The sequence below is a fragment of the Schistosoma mansoni genome, chromosome 3, assembly GCF_000237925.1.
Source record: "Schistosoma mansoni strain Puerto Rico chromosome 3, complete genome".
Classification (NCBI taxonomy): Eukaryota; Metazoa; Platyhelminthes; class Trematoda; order Strigeidida; family Schistosomatidae; genus Schistosoma; species Schistosoma mansoni.
In genome coordinates this window covers 2538317-2560356 of record NC_031497.1, presented here as the reverse complement: position 1 = coordinate 2560356, position 22040 = coordinate 2538317, and the positions used below count along the sequence as shown (strand labels likewise).

The 22040-nt window shown below is 33.0% G+C and overlaps 1 protein-coding gene across 1 annotated transcript in view; it reads right to left on the bottom strand.

Annotated features, from left to right (window-relative positions):
• Nucleotides 1-1460: 1460 nt before the first annotated feature.
• The window catches only part of Smp_074080 (serine/threonine kinase), a gene marked incomplete at its 5' end in the record, with an annotated part of 30788 nt that continues 10208 nt past the window's right edge, over nt 1461-22040 (bottom strand). Inside the window, 5 exons of the mRNA XM_018798884.1 lie at nt 1461-3127; nt 5562-5661; nt 6785-7217; nt 11448-11657; nt 15215-15403. Coding sequence (XP_018650729.1) covers nt 3076-3127; nt 5562-5661; nt 6785-7217; nt 11448-11657; nt 15215-15403 — 984 coding nt within the window. The 3' untranslated portion in view covers nt 1461-3075. The remainder of the gene's footprint in view (nt 3128-5561; nt 5662-6784; nt 7218-11447; nt 11658-15214; nt 15404-22040) is intronic.

Sequence of the window (22040 nt, the reverse complement as noted above, 5' to 3'; positions counted from 1 at the left end):
AAAAAATTCTTTAAGAAAGAGCTTATGACAAAGGCAATAACAACAAAAACAACAATGAGAATTATGAGTAAAATACACACGTACACAGAGAGAGAACACTGTTACACATGATCGACATCGAGTTTTTTGTAAAGAATGACTATCAAAAAACACCAAAGTTGTAAAAAAAATTCAGTGGCTTACTCCCAACTAGATTGCTGTATAGGTAGTATAGCAGTAGTAATAATGAATGCGACTGTACATATTTTGTTACTGGTATTCATCATAAGGCTCTATGTGTGTGTGTGAAGTATAAAGACAATAAGGGGAAACATTTCTTCATTTTTCACCAACACATGTTCGAAACAAAACAATAAAGTAGAAAATACTCTGTAAACTACATCGTTAATGTAAAGAAAAGAGTACGAGGAGGTGGGAGAAGAGGAAGAAAGAAGAAAATAACACTAAAACATTCCTCGTAGAAAACTAGTCATAAATCACACATATGTATAATAATAATAGTGATAACAATGATGATTGATTAATCCACACTACTTTACGAGAAAAGAGTGGTGTATACAAGGTAGCAGTGTGAGGTGTGAAATTGAAGACATGCGTGGTTAGTTGACCTTCAATACATTCCAGAGATTAATAAACAAGTAAAGAAAAAAACTCGGTCAAAGAAGATTCGCATAAACACACAGTGGCACACACACAGTGCGAGAGAAGTGCATATGAATAAACTTGGAGGTATATGTATAGATAAAAATAAAAAAACACCTAGTTCTTTTATTTATAAAAAACCAAACAAAAAAAAAACTAGAAAACAAAATGCAAAACCTGCACAATGATTAATTCAAAAGGAGGGAGAGAGAGATACAGATGAAATTACCTCATATTTACCTCTTCCCTTAGTACTGAATAAACTCCATTATTAATTGTGCATAAGTAGTAGTAGTAGCCATAAAAACAGTTGTCGTAATAGCAATAACGGTAAGCATAACCATATCACTGAAGTCGATACAATCGCGTAAAGAAAAAAATATAAATATCGAAAGACCAAACAGTTTGCCCATGTGTAAAAAAAGTTTCACAGTATTCAATGACAACTTTCCTAGTTAAATGATTATTAATTAAAAAGCAAAGAAAATAATCATAACGCATCTAATCAAACCACTGATTACGTAACAGTTATCGTATTGCATCGTCTTAATTATCAAAGAACAAAGAATATCATCATATAGGCTTGAAATAACAAATAAGTAGTGCAGAACAGTACACAAACAGTCGTTGTTAACATTTATATTGTTGTTAATAGTATTGGTATTAGTAGTAGTAGAGTCAAAATGAAGACCAGATGAAAGTTGACTAACTGGGCGCCTATTGTAAAAATGAATTCGTAAAATTTTGAATAAAAATAAAAGGCATGCAACATAAAATAAGTAAGTAGTTTGAAAGAAGGATATATGTATGGAGGGAGGGAGAGACCGTGTGTTGTGTACTAGAGATTATTAATTTGAGTGAAATAAGACTGACACTATTAGATACATACTATGAATAAAGAAATAAATGGTTGTACATGATATATTTATGCTATGCAAGTAAAAGGAGAGATAATCAGAAGAAATGGATTCATTTTTCTAATAGAGAAAACTACCTGCTTAGAATAGTTGTACTCATTTACTGATTTAATTGAATAATCCTGAACATGAAAATTTCATACGAAGTGAATATTACTTGTTATAACAAAAGAAATTAGTAGTTATTTGTTTCTTTGTGAAAAAGTTTTGAATCGTGCAAATTTTTGTGATCAAACCTGAGCTACGAAGTACACACACATACATAGATAAAGAGAGAGAGAGAGAAACAGGAATTCCAACTTCACAAACAAGCAATTAAAAGTATTTTCCTGCTTCAATAATACAAAATTAAGTATTGTTTATGTATTTGGATTTGATTAGAGTCGAAATGTCCTACCCATAATACACACACACAGACAAAGAGATAAAGAAAAGCAATAAATATTAAACTAGTTTAACCTAAAAAAATAAAAGAATGGGTTATACACAGACACACAGTATTACAGTATTGCAACATTAGAGTGAAGCAAATAAAGGAGAAAAATAAAGAAAGCCCTTTTGGCATTGTTCAATAATGAACTAAAGCCTATATGATTATTATAAAACTAGTAAGAAGCCAATGAAAGTGTGTATATGTGTGCATAAGTTTACGTGTTTCGGTACGCGTAACACTTTTTTTCTTAATTAAAAATGAAATCAAATAACTTTGTCGATTGTTCATGATGCAAAGAAAAATAAATAAAACAAAGAACAAATGGCGATCATGGTGATAATAACACAAGGTGTTGGATAGGGGTCGATGGGTGAAAGAGATAAACGAAAGCACAAACTAACACAGCACAGATAACTAACAATAATTAATGTTTTGTTCAGAAAATAATATTAAAGAATGCATAAAAAAGATATACACATACATATACGGAAATAAATTAAACCTAAGAAAATTCAAGCGAAAAGAAATTGCACAAAAACTTTCAGACAATTATTAAAACGGAGGCAGCATAAAAGCAATACAAATAAGACAATGACAACAAGTGTTTGTTTTGTAAGTAGTAAAAAAAGAACATATTAAGAAATTACAACGATATTGATAATGTAAAGCAGAAGGTGATCAATTATACATCCGATCAGATAGATGTATACGTATATATATATATATATATATATATATATATATGACAGTAAATAAAACGGTGAGTATTTTGACAATTATGTTTTCCCATATTCATACTGTGTCCTATGTTCTCATTGAAAATTGATGTGAAGTAGATGAAGGTGGGGGACAAGGGGGCAATAGGGTGAAAAGGATCATTCTTTTATGTGTATTACTGATTTTTTATTGTAGTATAATAGAGCATTGGAAGACAATTACCGATCAGTGTGAGTTTTTGATGAGAAAAATATCACTTTTCAAAAAAAACACAGCATCAATAACTGAAACACCTTACAAAATGGTTACATATAAACTTCAACTTGATACATGTATACTTTCGTGAGTAATCGCCTACTTTGATGATTAATGCCAACGATGACTAGCAGGAATTTCTTTGGCCTGTGCAACTGAAGAACTGTAAAGGATGGGGGAGAGGAAATAAACATTAGAAAAAAGGATTAAACACTTTTTTACGCTTTCCAAAATAAAGTTAAACGATTAGAACAAATTGAATTTGTGAACAAATTGATATTAATAACAAAACTAATGTAAATCAACTGTCTAATGTCCCAACTTACAACCGACTAACTACTCGACTGGATTAGTCAATGAAGGATGGACTTAAAAGGTAATTGGCCTCAAATCCCAGTGAGAATAACAACAATGGGATAAAAGTACATCCGGCTGACCAGTCTCAAAAAGAATAAAAGGTAAGTTATCTTAGAGGATCTTGTTGCTAATCAGCATCCAGTATCCTGAGCAATAACTAGAATCCCTTTTCATTCAACTTTCTTCAAATTTAGGCTTTGTTCTTTTTAGCATCAAGTTTACTATATAGTAAAATTTGATAATCAGAAAAAGTTTTTTATTGTTACCAAAAAGTGACAAGTTGAACTGATTGATTCAATTCACCGGGTTATAAATTGATTTAGTTAGTCAACTTACACTTTCAAGATTGAAACTTTAAAAAAAATATACCAATATCTATTTGTACACTCAGACATAGACGTATATGTACAACCACAGTAATAATGATAATTTTAAGCCACACCATGCAATGTAATGACAGTGAATTCAACTGTTGATCAAAATTCGTATCTAATATCCACTCACTCATATATATATATACACACACATTGGACAAAAATAGTTGTAATTCATACACATATCTCGCTAAAGAAAGTCTGTTTCTTCTTAACTGCCAGATGATAAATGTCAAGTCTAACAACGTAATATATATTTTTTCACAGAGAATATGCAAAACAACGTCTTGTTGTCTTTCAAAAAGTGAGTGAAAAAAAGTTGCACAAGTATTAAGTTCAATGTAAGCACCATTTTAAAAAGAAAAAAGTAACAAATAAAACAGACAAAAAACAACGTCCAAAAAACAGGTGGTTAATTTCACAATGTGGTAACAACTTAATACATAGAGAACATCGTGAGAGAAAAAAAACTATCACAACAATCACGGTGGATTAAGCATAATGATAAATAAAATTATCACTGTTTACTGTAGAATTGAACCACTTTCGATTTCACGACATAGATGTATCAGTCAGTCAACCAAACGTAGCGTGAAACCTGGGACAGATAGATATATCCTGGCTGAAATGCCCACACCACAATAGTACAGCGAGATGTCAGAGTGGTATAAGTGGTAACAGTATTAGCTATAGTAGAATGGGTAAGGCGAGCGGAATAGCTGAAGATCAGTTCAAATATTCTTCAAAGTTTTCAATAGATAGTTTCAATCTCCTTAGCTAAGAGTGAATTATTGTCCTATCTTTTCCCGAAATATTCTCACTAACTCCCGAATTCTTGATGACTATTGTTATATCCTAGTGAAGACATAAGTACAGGTAACTTCCGGGACTTATTAATGGACTATTATCCTATATATATTCTTATTGTATAACTATTCAGTGATTAGATTTAATCTATATATATTCATCTTATTATATGCTTCATTTTGACTTATTGATTATTATTATACGAATTACTGTTCCTAAATTATATTCAGTTTGTTGACTAATGTCTCCCACGTTCACAGCCACATTTGGCTTGATCTTGTACAAGTATTATTTTCTATTTTATGGTGTAATGCCGTCTGTCTATCTGTTATATAAACCGAGTATGTTTGAAATAAATGGTTCGCATAGATTCGTATGGCAGAAGCTGCAATTGGTGTTCTGGACTCAATTGGAAGGGCTAGGCGGACAAAGGACCAATAAAAACGCTAGACTACTCATACTGGTCAAACGTCATTGATTCGTCAGTGTTAATATTTGAAAAGTCGTATTTCGATTGGTGGATAATTCACGTGATAAAGGCCGGACATAAAATCAATAACGAATTAGCATACGTCCTTTATTCTTTTATAAAATCACAACACCTATTTATATGAATAGGTCTAAAGAAAGATCTACTTTTGCTTGTTGCCACTGTCTGTTTCATCTCTTTCGCTTTCGTTCACTATCAATGCTTACACTTATTGCGTAAACTTGTCATTCGATCTTTAAGCTGTCTTTCATCCTCATCATGTTCCGCGCCTGACGGGATGTTTCCAGATACACATCAATTTAATAGATGTTACCGAAATCTATTAACTGTAGTTAGCCTTTTGATCCAAGTCAATGGTAAATATCACTGCTAATTTACAACTGTTTAGATATAACGACAATTTAAATCAAGTTGAACATCACTTTGATTGACTAAACGCTTCTCTAGTTGTTCCTGGGATGCGTTTATAAGCTAATAATTATTTCACTCCGGGATAAAGTTTCGTCTAGGACATGAAACTTCAATATCGAAATACATACTAAAAATAGTTGAAATAATAAATTACTTACTTAATAAAACTGTTGTAATTTGCAGCATTTCGATTAAGCACAACCCTTGTTAACCGATCGTCTCGACGATAATATTCTTGTATACTATCCCATAAAACACCTGTTTACGTAATTTGCGAAAAAACAATTGACACAAATAAAAAGATGATAATTATTCGTAAACAAATATATGATCGACCACAAATGTATTATTTATATGAAGGTACCTCGTGAATCCAAGTATCTAAAGGCCCGATTATTTGACAAATTAGAAAAAGGATCATAGCAGTGGAAGGTCATTTTATCCTTGTATAAAACTCCTAAGAAGTGCTCATCCACAGTCCTGATACTGGGAGTCAAACTCAGGACCTACGACCTCGCGTACGAACGCTTAACCTATAGACTGTTGATCTATATTAATTCGAAATAACCGTCCAGTGCTTCCAGATTTTCAATGGTGGTCTATCTAAAACCAGTTCATGAGTTGAACGACGAAAATTCTACAATCTCCACAAATCTCCTCATAGTAATATTTGAAAATTTCTGACACAGAGTCCGTTGCCTTCCTCAGATGAGACCTAGAGCATATATCTTATTTCCCACATGCAAGAAATCTCTTTTCATGAAGAAAGCTTATTCAAACGACACCCGTTGGCAAGATCTCCTTCGAACTACAGCACAGGGACTTCTGAAATTCAAATCTTAACATTATATAGATTGCTGTGAATGTATTCTAACGTTAAGTATTGACATTTTTGTAGACGTTGAAGCGCCACACAGAAGTTTACTAATAATAATTGCCAAACTATGGTGGACAATGCAGATGAATTATAATTTTATAATTATAACTGTAAAAACTATTATCAAAGTCCTTGCCTGATAATTCATTTGCTAGTGTGATTGGTGTTTGGTAAAATTCGTGAAACCCTAATGAGAAATTATTACCAGTACAATACAACCTTGTTGAGAGTAATCTGACAGTTGCTTAACAGAGCTAGAAATATAATTATTAGGTTCAGATTAATTTGTCTGAATATCACGTCTTCGTTGCACAACCTACAGTTGATAAATTCAATCTCAAACATGAAGTAGTATGTATGCGCCGGTTGAGACGCTAGCAGAATAGGACAAAACAAATGATTACAGCTATCCTCCCTAATTGATTTAAAAAGTAACTACTTAAAAAGTGACGTTTATATATTTCAAAAAAATTGTCTATTTTAATTTTCCACAAATAAACTTACGTTTAGCATCGGAGAGACGACGAAATCCTGAATCTAAATCAAGTGGAAGTAGAATCGAACAAATTGGATCAAGATCATGAAAATAACGTCTTCTAGCTGTGGGACCACTGGTAGTAGTAGCATTGGAAGAAAATGATGAATTCCCACTACCTGATGGTATAGCATTAGCGGCAGTTTTCGCTTCATATCTATGCAAACATTTTCCATTAATACTTTGTATTGAATCAGACGACGGAGTCGATGATGAAGTGCATGATGATGAGGCTGATGATGATGGAGCACAACAAAATCCAGTTGCTGTTTGAACATTATCATCATTGACAGAGTTCAATGTGACATCGTGGCAACAAGAACACATACATGAATGATAACGTAGACGTGCTTCTTCCAGAAATGGATGATTTAATGCATCAGTAGCAGAAATACGCTGACGCTTAAAGTGAGAAACAAATACATACATATATATGAATTGGATCCGGGCTCAGTGGTATATGAGTTCTAAATGGGCACTGATGAGAAATCTCATACCAGGACGAAATAACCATCCAGGCTTTTAATGTTTGTTTAACTTAGATAGGTTCCTAATTTCAGTGAAACTCAACTATCTCCACAACCCCATAAATTTGCTACAGACCAGTTTGCACTATATTTAAGTAATACATATTTCTTGTGTAGAAAAAAATGACTTATTTTTAAAATAAAGTAAATTGTTTGTCTTGGCATTTTAAGACTGGAAAATTTACTTAATACAATGGAAAAAGACAATAACTTGTAATTTACAATAAATATGTTGATGTTAAAAATTATCATATGACTTTATTAACAAAACAATTGAATGATAAATGGACTGTAGATAGAAAACACCGTTTTAAACAAAACAACAGATTGGAATCTGTGTAAATAAATGAAAAGTCGTATAGATTGATATCATGAATGGATCAATGTTAGACCACCATTGAAAACCTGGAAGCATTGAACAGCCGTTTCTTCCTAGTGTGGGGCCCCTTGGAAGCGCGCATCCGCTATCCGCTATCCCGCACCAAAAAGACTCGAACCCAGGAGCTACGACCTCGCACGCGAGCGCTTAAACTCTAGTTTATTGAGCCAGTATTCAACAGCGTTAATGTTAACCTGTCAATCAGAGCTAAGAAACCCGACTTTTAGGCGTTTAAGTGAAATCCAAATTTCATGTTTAACGACAACTTGTTGAAGTATTTAGATGGCAGAAACAGGTAGCCCAGGTATTCAAGCAGGCCGCCTCGAAATACGTAGAAATACGTTTTTGACTACTAAAAACTAAATATGATGATGGTAAATATTAAATCCTCTTGCTATGTATTTTACATGACAGACAAATCAACACTAATCCTAAACTTTAATCCTGAAACAAACACTGTTGACATTATATTTTATGGATAAACTACAATATCTTTTTCTGATTAGTTAAGAACTAGCTGAAAATCCGTCGCGATTATTTTAAGCTCGTCCCTGACAAAAATAACTAGTATCTCGTTAGTATAACTTTTGAAATTATAGATGGGAAATAGTCAACCATATGTTCAATTACAGATGATTTAGGATTATAAATTGACAATACACAAATATCTCGATCATTGTTGCCACATGCTTGAATAGAACTTAACTGCACTCTATTAAATTGGAAAGGTCTCAGTAAAAAGTAATATGATGTTATACAGTAATAGTTTATCGCTAAGATCTAGTCAGTCAGTATCAATAATTGTTTAGTCTAAAATGTAAACATGTTTATCCTGTGTATATATAATAAATAATAATACGACAATAACAATAACATGCTCATGAGATTCAGACTGAATAGAAAAAAATAAGGATACATACTCAATCTTCAAAACTTAAAGGATGATGAGAGAATGTGTGTGTGTGTGTGGACGAGTGAAACTTCAAAATATTATAACTGTACTCATTCAAATGAATTGGAAGAGTGATGTGAACGTGAATGATGATAGTTGTAGTCAATATTTAGTCGCATAAACATACTTAAACATAGACAGACCTATCTACTATCTCTCGTTATAAGTGAATAACAAAAATGGACATGTCTAAAAATGCGTCATTCGCGCTTAACCGATCGATAGATCAGATAGAGAAAAACAAACAATCCTACAAACCGGTATCTATACAAATGTCTATTTACTTCTGTGTTCAAGTAAACAATATTAAATATAAAATTCACTTCGTATTGTTTGTTTGAATCGCCCCGTTGATGTTTAAGTCTGCAATTGATCAGTCTCTTATTGGAATATGTGCATACAGTGCGTATTGCCTTAATTCATAAGCATTATAAGCAAAGATGTGCAGTGGCTAGCAGTGGGATACAGGACACGCGTTTCGTCTTGTTTGGGACTCGTCAGCTGGATGTAACTGCATCTCAGAGTTGATGTTCACTCTGGGATTCGAAATCACTACTTTTCGCTACAAATGCCATCGCGTTATCCACTCAGCTACTGATTCCTGATATCCACATTAGGAAGATTTAAGCAAACAATGCCAAGTGAATTTAAACTTCACCCCATTTCGCAAGCAAGTGGCTATCCGGAATCAGTAACTGAGTGGATAACGCGATGGCGTTTGAAGCGAAAAGTAGTGATTTCGAGTCCCAGAGTGAACATCACCTCGGAGATGCCAGTACTTCCAACTGACAAGTCCCAAAAAGGACGAAACGCGTGTCCTGGATCCCACTGCTAGCCACTATGCATCTTCGCTTATAATATTAAATATTGTTTAATGTCTTGATGTTGGCGATCGTACATAAAGAAGAAAAAAACAACTCTTAAAACAATGGTATTTGATAAATTTTTCAGGATCTGTATTTTGAAGAGATTGGAAAAGGTACTGGCGATTTATGAGTTATGATTGTTAGCCTATATAGAAAGTTTATTGATTCGATCAGTCAGTCAGCCACAACAAGGACCAGGCACATAAATCCATCGGTCCAAGTTGCCATACCTCACTAGCACAACAATATGAACACCAAATTCAGAGGTAGTTAAATTAGTGGTAGTAATATTTAAAAGAAAGGTTGTATATAAGGATATAGTGCAGGAAGAAAGATAGATATGAAGCAATTCTAATCTCACGGTTTAAGGGGAGATAAAGACCGTATACATCTACGCCATTTTGGTCGATTCTGAACCATGTCACTCACAGTCTCCAACCATTGGTTACGATAGTCACGCGGACCCCAACCAAGTAGTCTGCATCTACCAACATGGCTCAGACTAGAAGTTAGTGACTTCAAGCTCTGATGCCATGTTTTGGTTTGGCCACCCCTAACACTCTTCCAACCATCCACAATACCAGTCGGCATTGCGCGTCGTGGTAATCGATGTTCAGGCGTACGTAACAAGTGGTCCAACAATCTGAGTTGATGTAGATTTTACAACCTCACCGACTGATTTACCATCATTCCCTAATACCCCGTTTCGCAGTCGTAAATTAAAACAGAAAGAACTGCCGCTCAGTATACTCGTCTCTTAATTGATAGACGGATATCTTGTCTTCGCCATATGTGACGTAAGTTGGCAAAAGCCAAACGAGCTTTTTGAATCCGTGCTGAGATTCCGTCAGACACCAACCCATTAGGGCTGATCAGACTTCCAAGATAAGTAAAGTTGTCGACAGGTCAGTCCTGGAGTAGAAATTTACATTTAGAGGGAGAGAAACGCATTCCAAATATCCTTGCATTGCTACTCAGTCCTACCAAAAGACTGCATTTTGTCAGCGTCTTCACCAAACAAGACTATGTCATCTGCGTATTCTAAGTCGATAAGTGGATCTCCTGGTAGGAGATCAATTCCTAAAAATTCAGTCGACGAGAGTGTTATTTCCAGCAGTAGGTCTATGATGAAGTTAAACAAAAATGGGGATAGTGTACAGACTTGTCGAACACCACTTGAGGTTGTGTGGATTAGATTTTCACAAACTTTTTGTATGAATTTCTTAGCTAGGTTTTTGTTGATTCGCCAACTAGGCATTGACATTTGATGACCTTTAATGTTTTGGAACAGTATCTATTCGTACAGTTGTGATTACATTGGTATGGATTTTATTTTAAGATCTATACCTATGAGTACGTTTGTGCGTGTATGTATTTCATTTCCAAAATTTCTGTATGTATGCAGTATTCTAGTAAGAAAACTTATTTCCATTTAAAATGAAAGTTTAGTAATTCATCTGAAATAAGTCTACTAGTCTGGAGAAATTCGGAAGTTAGGAGTAATGATTCAGTTTTTCAGATGAATAGTTGAGAACCAAAATCCATAATTTTTAACATTATCCTAATATGTGAGATAGAGCTCGTCACTTGTTTAATTGAAGTTAAAGTAAGTACTACTAATCTAATTGTTTCAAATGGATTTGCTGCAAAAGAACTAGAGGCAGACGAAACTCACTAAACTAAAGCCTAAAACAGTTACATGTTCATTGTTTTTATAAAGCAGTTTATTGAGAAACTAAATGACTATGCGCGAGCCTAGTAAAATTTCATTTCAAACAATGGAAACATGGATATCGATATTGAACTTACCACATATAAACCTATGTTCGGTTTGTTAGTCAATAAAAAAGTAATTAAAATATAGTAGAAAATTAGTAGAAATTTCCATAGTAATATTATTCAACTAACCGGATTGAATTTGAGCATACTACCCAATAGATGAACAGTTAATTCATTCACATCAGGTGTAAGAGCATAAAGAATAGAAAGATTTGGATCACGTAATCTTGATGAAAGTACAAAACAACATGCATCTGGATGACAACTTTCTAAATCTCCAGGACTGGGACTTCCAGTAAGATTAATAATCAGTTCTAATTGTTCTAAAGGACTTCGAGCCTAGAAAAAAAAGAATAAATTAAAAGACAAATTAGGCGGAAATAATTAATTTTAATAAAACATAACCGAAAGATATAAATAAAACATCCGTTTTGGCTACTTACACGAAAAGTTCTACTAAGACGAAATTATATATCTCTAATTCTTCATCTTAAATTAACTTGTAGACTCTATTAAGAAAGTTTTAATCACTGTCATCATGTGGTGATGCTCAAACGGAAATAAGATGACTAAAAAAAGGTGTTCGGTGCTTGGACTGAGTTGGTGAATACGAGGGGACCACTTATGAGAGTTAGGAAACCACGCTGTGGTGTACATAGGCTTCAGAGTCCTGAGAGACCTAGTGGTGTATGAGCGTGTCCCGGTCACCAACTACCATGGGATTGGATCTCGTAACGCTGATCCACTAACTTTTTAATTAGAATTTCAGAATAAAACCTCGTGAAGTGCTCTTCAAAAAAAAAACCACTTATTTTGTTTGGGTCCCCATGTAAAACTAGTGAAATTACGACTACACATCGAAAATATGGTCTAAACAAGATACATTGAGGTGATGTATGAAGAAATCCCGAAATTCGAAACCGAGAGGAAGATAAAAAGTGAATGCATCTGTGTCAATGCCATTGGAAAACCAATATATGTTACAAGATCACTAAATTATAACCGGTCTCATCACTGCCATTACGAAATTATTTTGATTTACACAGACTAAACTCATTGGCTGGAAAGTGGCTTGAAGCAAAAAGCAGTCATTTCAAGAATTCTCAAGCTCACCTCTATATTATTACTTTTACTATATTATATAATGATGATCTAAGTTTCAATATTTGCACACAAAAAAACTGTAACAATCAGAAATCGATTAACTAAAACAAACATAAAGATCTGATGTGTGAAACAAATGAAAACCAAATAAGTATTTATTTTTTTAAACGTTTCAAGGTTAATATGATGTCACTGGAAAACACGGATTAACACTGTATCTTGGTGTAAATATCGTGCGATCAAACTATTTGACCTAAATATCTAGTTTATTTATTTAAACACAGAAACATTAGTACAAAGAGGCACCAAATACATATGCGCCACACTTCGACATTCGATTTGTGTTAGGGCCAGAATACTGCCCGGGTGCCCAAACCGAAGCAGATAATGTCTAGTTTTTGTGTCTTGTAGTGATACACAAACATACATTTATCATTCCATTCCAAAGCTCACAAATTATTCAACTAGTGATTTTTGATGATAGTTATCAGTTTGGTAAAGGAAAGATTATTATTTCGTATCGCCATACCCAAACATACACACAAGGCAGAAATCAATTATCAAATACCCATAAATTCATATTAATTCTTTTTATGACAACACAACCGATCGATGAAATACTTTAGTGAATAAATAACTTTAATAATTCATTTCATGGTATGTTCACAAAATACTAAAATGAGAGTGACTAACTTCTGGTCCAGGCTGATTCGACAACACTACAAGTGCTAAGCGAAATGTCGGATATTCAAACCCAATAATTGACGAATAAATGTAATACCTAAATACCACAACTATAAATTTATAGATGCAAAGCAATAGTTGGAATACGTATTCAACCATTGATAGACAAAAACACATTACAGGCACCAGAGTTCGTACCGCAAATTAGCCTTAACTAGACCACCACTGAAAACCAAGAAGCACTGGACAGCCGCTTTGTCCTGATGTGAGACTCCTCAGTAGTATGGATTTATGACCCCGTCACAGGGGATCAGATATAACCTTCAGTTTCGCTCACGGACGCTTAACCGTTTGGCCACTGAACAGGTTATTTAACTTCAATCGATTCACGTTATTGCACGACGATCTTCCATTGCCTCTAATGGAAAACTATCTCACACATGATATAACTGAACTTCATTGGTCAAGGTTTCTAACTAGAATTCCAGGAATAGTAAGAGTATAAGCATTATGTGAAAGATTAGGGTTTGAAGATGTTGTTCAACGAGTATAATACAGTGAAATAAATTTGAAAAGAGAAAAAAGACAGGGACATGAAGAATTCAGAAGATTAGAATTTGGTAGAACACAAAGAGTGGATGCACCTTCGCCATTGCAAACGATTTTGAGTCATGTCATTCAAGGTCTCTAACCATCGATTGCTATCATCTCGCGGATCCCAACCAGGTAGTCTACACCTACCAACATGGTTCAGTCCACTTGTCAGTAACTTCATGGATTTGTGCCACGTTTTTGTCTGGCCGCCCCTAGCTTTTTTCCAACCTTTCCAACCTTTAGAAACATTACACTTCCTGACATTAAAATAATCTCATAAGTTTGTGTACTTCAAAGAAGATACTACTAGAAAAAAATTAAAAGTAGTTTTTTCTTTTCTACAAATAAATATGCGCATGTATGTGTGTATATTGTATTGAAATACATTTTTTTGATATACTTATATACATGTACAAGGATAGAAGAGAAATAAATAAACAAGCAAATGAACTTGAAAAAAGTAATCATTTAAAGGCCTGATAGAATAAGCTAGCTTTTTGACATTATAAACAACACAACAATAATAATAGTAACAGAATGATAATGATAACGATGACTAAGGTTATTCGATCAATAATTCAGTTGAAGGGAAGAAAGAAAAATAGTAGTTCCCATCGTCGCTTTGGACACAAAAGTATGTATATACATATATATTTATATCTGAGATTATAATAAGGGAGAATAGGAAACAGACTATAAGAAATGTAAATACAGAAGTAAAACTCATCGGGATTTTAATTGAATGAATAATTCGTTAGTATGGACACGCAGAAAGTGGGGTATATTTTTAGATAATCATTAGAAGGGAATACATATATTACACAGTTCAAATTAGTGAAGTGAACATTCATTGAGGATTAGCATTAGTCAGAGAATTATTGAATGCTAAGCAGTATTGATCAGTGGTTTCATCTCAGATTTAGTGATGGTTAATGATGAAATGCGAACTAACAGATTCTGATTCAGTGGTCTAAAAGTATATTTTGCTCCCTACGAAAACTAAAGGTTACGCATTCGATACCTAATGGAGTAGTCGCCCGTCAGTCATAATCATATATATATGGTAAACTCGACAGTTATGGAATTCTTAATATACTTAAAGCAGCTGTTATACGACGAAAAATAAAAAGTAAAGGAATAAAGCGTATGATGCAACCTAAAAATTCTATATTTTTCATTTTATTACGTCATTTCTAACTAATAAAACGAAATTCCACAGTGATATTTACATACCACTTCATGAGCAAACAATGATCAGATTTGGGAGAAAAAAGGAAGATAATTGTGTCATTAGACAGTAAAATGGTAGCTTAATGGTTAAGATAATTCTACTTTCAAATAACAAATAACAAGTTTGATCCCTGGCACATTTACTACAGTTTGAATTGTCGATTAATTATATTAATAACCTAATCAAATAACCAAAGTATGGTATTCATTAAAGCCGAGTACACAAATTTCAACTTAGTAAATGAGTTACATCAACTAGATAAAACCAAATTTATTTTACTTACTGGAAATAGAATACGTCGACCTAATAACTCAGCAAAAGTACATCCAACACTCCAAATATCCACAGCATATGAATAGCGTGTTGCTTCCATAAGTAGTTCCGGTGATCGATAATATTGTGTAACAACTTCTTGTGTAAGAACAGCCTCTCCGAACGGATCATCAATTCGTGCCAAACCAAAATCACATATCTACACAAAATCAAAAAAGTACGATTGGATCTTAAAAAGGAAAAAAAAGGTGCCTGACTAAAATAATAATGATTTATCAAACAGTTATTTATTTAATTGTAAAATCAACTATTAGAATAGTTCAGATTTTTAATCAAATTTGAAAAGATTCACACACATAAAAAAACGTTGGTAACTTTTGAATGTAACCATTTAAAATCTCTCAGTGCTATCAGATAGCGTATTTATAAATGATACATTTGTTATTTGGAAAAATGAGCGGATAGCTTGGAAACATATTCAGCAACATGCCAGGATATATTCTATTTGAGACTAATTCTTTGAAGTTCGTGCGACTATCGTAACCAGTGGTTGGAGACTGTGGGTGACATGGCTCAGAATAGATCACAATGGCGTAGCTGCATACACTCTTTGTCTTCCCTTAAACCCTGAGATTTAAATTACTTTATACCTTCCTTTATTCGAACCAATTCTTTCTCCATGTATCATATCCCTATATGCAATCCTTATTTATACATATTACTACCATTGAAGTAACTGCTTCTATGAATTTGGTGTTCATCGTGTAGTGCGAATGAGGTACAGTAATGTAGACCGATGTATATGTGTGCCTTGTGCTACGTAGCAGATGACTGACAGACCACTTGAATAGCGAATTCATACTTCAAAGTATGAATCATTATTGTGAAATTACCGATTTCTAACTATTTGATTAAAAGAAATTTGTTAACTAACACAATTGTTTCATTTTTTAAAAATGGTGAAATGATGATTTAATTTTTATCAAAACAGATTGCTGTTAACTCATACACAGAACTGTGTCTATATAGTGAGTTGTCGAGAATATAATGCAGCTTATATTCTAAATATTCCTATGTAGAATTAAAATCCATAAAGAAATGTCTTACTGACGCCTGATAGAGCAAGAATATTCGCTAATCTGAATAAGGTCATTCATTTTCCAAAGGAATCCTAAAAATAAGATAATGAAACTTCAGAAATTCATTTCTCTACATGATCTGGATTTCAGATATATATATCATAAACTTTATTATACTTAAGTTAGTTAAAACTACAAATACGAGTACTGAATAATGGAAGCTGTAGAACCGATGCCATAGTTTGTAGTATGTTTTGACTGGGATTAATAGTGGAATATCTTGAGAGCGTTTCTCATCTTATTTAAGACTCATCAGCTTGATGGATCTATATACCGGTAATGATCTTGACCTTGAAACTAGAACCTATCATTTTAAAATCCAACACGTTATTCAATAAGCTACTGAGATAGATAGTAAACCCTAAGTAAGAAGAAATGAACACCTAGGATTTCACTGTTAGCTATAAAACAAATGTACTAAGAACTTGTAACTAAAAGGAAACATCGAGGCGATTCGCTCTGAATGCACGTATACCAACAGGAACTGATCGATTTCAGTCCTTAACAACAACAATACTGAAACATAAACCCTAACAAATAATGTCACAGTAGTTGAAAGATTACTTCTATCACTAATGAAAATATATTCATTCGTTTATTGACAGAGGATATTACTTAACGAGGATGTTTTACACAAACAAACACACTAAACGTAGACCAAGTTTGCACAGTTAATGGAATAGAATAATTACAGTTTGACGATAAGTCGAAATCATTCCAGACTTTGTTCATAATACCGTAAACAAATATTCAATTACCTAACCTTATAATTGATTAATATAGTTGAATCCCAAGTAACATAGTGAATAGAGAATTTAAGTCATAATAACAGGAAAAAAACCTTAACTGTAGTACGAACATCACAAAACTAATTAAATAATAAAACTAGAAAATGAAGTCCCGTTTCTTATGCTCCACTTTGGTTTACACTTATGAGAGTAAGGGATACTATTCAGCTGCTTTCCAAACATTCAATTCAGTCGTTGAAATTTGCATGTGTCAACCATTAGACCGATAATCCATAACAATGAGAAAATATATATCTTCCAATCATTATGTAATCACTAATATGAATTGTACTGATAGTAAACAAGAAAAATTGTTATTTGCTTACTTTTAACAGACAGTTCGAATTAACCAACATATTTCCTGGTTTAATATCACGATGTATAATCCGAGCTGAATGAAGATACTTTAAACCTATGTGTCCCGTAAATAATGATGGGAAAGGTAAGTAAAGAAAAGCAAATCAATGATATTTTCAATAGAAAATCAGAAAAAAACCCAACTGAAATAGAGATTAATCTACAGTTCAGCTTATGAATCTTAGTCTCATGCACCACCAGACTACAAATCATGCTCTTTTTCATAAAGAGATATAGATCATTAGTCATTCTAGAGAATGACAAACATTTGAGAGTTCATTTTGTACAGAATGATTATTAAAAATCATACGTATGAGTAATCATCGTAAGACATCATCTGATTTCCATTTAGATTAATTGATAGAATATGAATAATTAATGAGATAAATATGTAGACTACATTAATTTCATAAACAAATGACAGAGGACCTAATATGTCTTCCATGTAGAAAATTCTAGTTGCTTTCTGCCATATATCACGCATAAAATAAATGGGTTTATAATTATGCTTTCTATTAAACAAACTACATGACAACGAAAAATTGATGAGAAGTACTCAGATGGCGAAAATGGATACTTAGATCAACAACCATACCGAATCTGCTACGTATTTGAATTCAGTTTAAAAGATTTTAACAAACATTAGCTATCAGTCAGTCAGCGACAACGTAGGACCAGGCACATATATGCATCGGTCCAAGTTGCCATACCTCGTTAGTACAACAAGATGAACGTTAGCTATAAGAAACTGAGATCTGTTAAGGTCCCCTATGTTGTGAGATCACTAAATTATTTATGTTATTATGTTTAGCTTTAGTCACCAATAATAAAATTAGCCCACTTTAACTAGGTTATTCCTAAACATTCACATTTCGAGGATTAGCCCGATAAACAGACTAGAAGATCAAGGTATGCATAAATCAGGCTTGCTTGCAGAGTAAAGACTAAGTTGTATGCAAATGCTCATTATCTTAACTAACTCATTCTCAAGGTACTTGGATTTGGATACTCCATATGTGAGTGCCAATGATATTACTCAATTGTCTAAATCGATGTAAGTTGAGCAGAATTTGAAGCGGTGACATAATGGATGAAAGTCGAACACTTTAACCATCAAGTCACAGCTCCACCTTCATTGTTTATCATTACCATAACATATTAAAAATTTTAATATCAGAAAGTTTGTACTGAATTTTTTATGAAATTTAGAACAACAGAAGAATGAGTAGTAAGAAGAATTGAATAGAAAAATTTCATCCAACTTAATTATATAAATAATTTATAAGGACATATAAGTAACTAAAAACCAATGGTAAAATATAACTTGTTTTCATTCTATTCCTTCCACCTATACACATTTTCAAATGATCCACTTTGTGTCTCGCTATCATCACTTTTAACTAAACAATTTTGGTTATTTATAACCCCATTAAGTAAAAACACGAAATAATTGGTTATAGAAAAAATTCAAATGAAAGTCACAATTTTTTCAACCTGATTTAAAACATTCATTGGTTCAAAAATGAAGTACATTTGAGCGAACAATTGTTTTCAAATAGTTGAAAGCGTGAGTCAATTGAAGCTAGACCACCATGGAAAACCTGGAAACACTGGACGGCCGTTTCATCCTACTATGGGACTCCTCAGCAGTGCGCATCCACGAACTTCATCATTAGGCTCTACAGTAATAAGTCCATAGTTATGATATTTTACAAAAGCCAAAATGATGATGAAGTTATTGAAAACAAATGTTCGCTCAAATATTCTTCAATTTTGAATATTCTATAGGGATCTTTAAACTGGATTCATTAGTTGTTAACAGACTGTCACTATCATATTAGTAATAAGTACGTGCTATATTAAGTTGAATATGTAAAAAGTGATGAGCTATTCGGAAAAGTAATTACTAATTGATTACTAAGTGATCATGATAGACTTTTAACTATCAACTGTGTAATACTTGGTTTATTCAGTGTAATAAATTATGGTGAGGTGAAGCAACAGTAAATGATTTTCTGTTCCATTTATTTGTGCAGTTCTCGTTTTTCAGTGAGAAGTAATACATTATTCTTCGATATTGGCAAGATAATAACACATATTAGTCAATAATAATAATGATAATAATAGTGACAATAACAATAATAGTACTAATCGACTTACCTCGTAATATTTGATAAACAAATATTTTCACATGGTCTAAAGATAATGGCTGTGGTGAGACAATAATTTTGTGCAGATCCGTTTGCATTAATTCAAACAAAAAGTAACTATAATCAACAATAATTTAGTTAAGGTAATAACCATACACATGATATTTAGAAAAGTATACACTGAAACTAAATACCCTTATTAAGCATTGTTAGTAACAAAGAATAATTCTTTTTCAGAAGTATATGTCATCATGAATAAAAGAAAATAAATAAACTGACGATACAAACATTTTCGTTAAAAAAAGTTCAAGATGTAGATCATAGCCCAGTTTGGACACGATTGTAACAAATCAATGACAGCAAAAATTTTAAAGCTATGAATAATTTATCATAACTGCTCAGTTGGCTGTTATGTATGTTCTAATAGTTGAGATAATGAATCAATTGAAGCTAGACCACCATGGAAAACCTAGAAGCACTGGACGGCCAACTCGTCCTATTGTGGAGTTCAACCAGGTCTATTGTGAGATAGTAACTCACTGAAGACATTGGTGGATATGTTGCTCAATTTCGTGGATCGGTCGAAGTTAGACATTAACACCGTTGGATGCCGGCTAGCTGAGTGGTCTAGAGGGTAAGCGCTCGCGCACGAAACTGATAGATCGTGGGTTCGAATCTCGCGAGGTGGAATCGTGGATGCGCACTACTGAGGAGTCCCACAATAGGACGAGTTGGCCGTCCAATGCTTCCAGGTTTTCCATGGTAGTCTAGCTTCAATTGACTCATGATTTCAACCATGAAAAATATATTAGAATTACTATAATATCCACAAAACCACTTCTGATAATTTTTATAACTTATGGTATTCAGAAAATCGATGATGAATACAAAAGCAAAATCTTTTCTATATTATTCTCTGAAACAAATAAAATAAACTGGTGAATTCCTTTAGTTATATACATAACATACCTAGAACAATATAAAAACAAAGCTGGTATTAAGAAATCATAAATATCATTATTTTACTGTTTACGTATGAGCCAAGATGACGTTCCCCTATTTACAACTTAACAGTTCTATTCACATTAAAGAGACTACTTTTTCTTTTTTCACACACAATACACATCATACCAAATATTGTTTCTAACATCTAAAAACACTATTATCTACACATCAATATGGTAATAATTATCAGTTTGTGTTTACTAATCTAACTATGTATTAAATATTTAGTTAAACAATCAAAATTTGGTCGTCATATGATATGATCAATATATATTAGCAACTATTAATAAAACTTTCAGTTAATCAATAATAACTAGAACATCATTATGACCTTTGTTAGTTCAAAATTTATTGTAAACATAATATACAATAAATCATAACTATTTGATGTTTTTCATTGTAATTTAATTAGTTCAATACAATAGAAACTATTTATTGCATAACCCATGAACTTTGATCAAATTAGCTACCATGAAACAATTAATCGAATTGTGAATAGTTTTCGGATAGGATGTGATTTATGTAAGATACAGTGTTTAATAGATGGTGTAATTATGTAATACTATGGAATTATTTACATTGTTGTAATAACAGTAGATACTGATCCTTAGAAGTACGATTTCATTTGTGCCTGACCAAAACGTGGCACAAATCCATGAAGTCACTGACAAGTGGACTGAACCATGTTGGTAGGTGTAGACTACCTGGTTGGGATCCGCGAGATGATAGCAATCGATGGTTAGAAACCTTGAATGACATGACTCAGAATCATTTGCAATGGCGAAGGTGCATCCACTCTTTGTGTTCTACCAAATTCTAATCTTCTGGATTCTTCATGTCCCTGTCTTTTTTCTCTTTTCAAATTTATTTCACTGTATTATACTCGTTGAACAACATCTTCAAACCCTAATCTTTCACATAATGCCTATACTCTTACTACTTCTACTACTATGGGATTTGAATCGACAACTGCATCTCTGTGCTGATGTGGTATGGCAAATCGAACTGATGTACGTACATACGAAGTTCTACGTTGTGACTGACTGATTGAGTAGATACTAATCGTTGGACAAAGCAATTTTAAACAACATTTAAAAACAATTCATGATGATGATAAGAATGATAATTATGAGTAGGTAATCACAGTTCCCTTGAGTAATAATAACCAATAGTAGAAGAGAAAACTATGGACAAAGCATGATGCTTATCAGACCACTATTTTCATACCATCTATTTTTTTAAGGCACAGATGAAAAAGCAACCAAACACCAGAACTAGTTGACCTTAAACCGAAATTCATAGAAAGGAGGGAGAACACTCATATGTATGTGTATGTATATATTCATTCATGTAGAGGTTTAGAGGACATGACCTTAAGACATGTGAAGATGATGAAT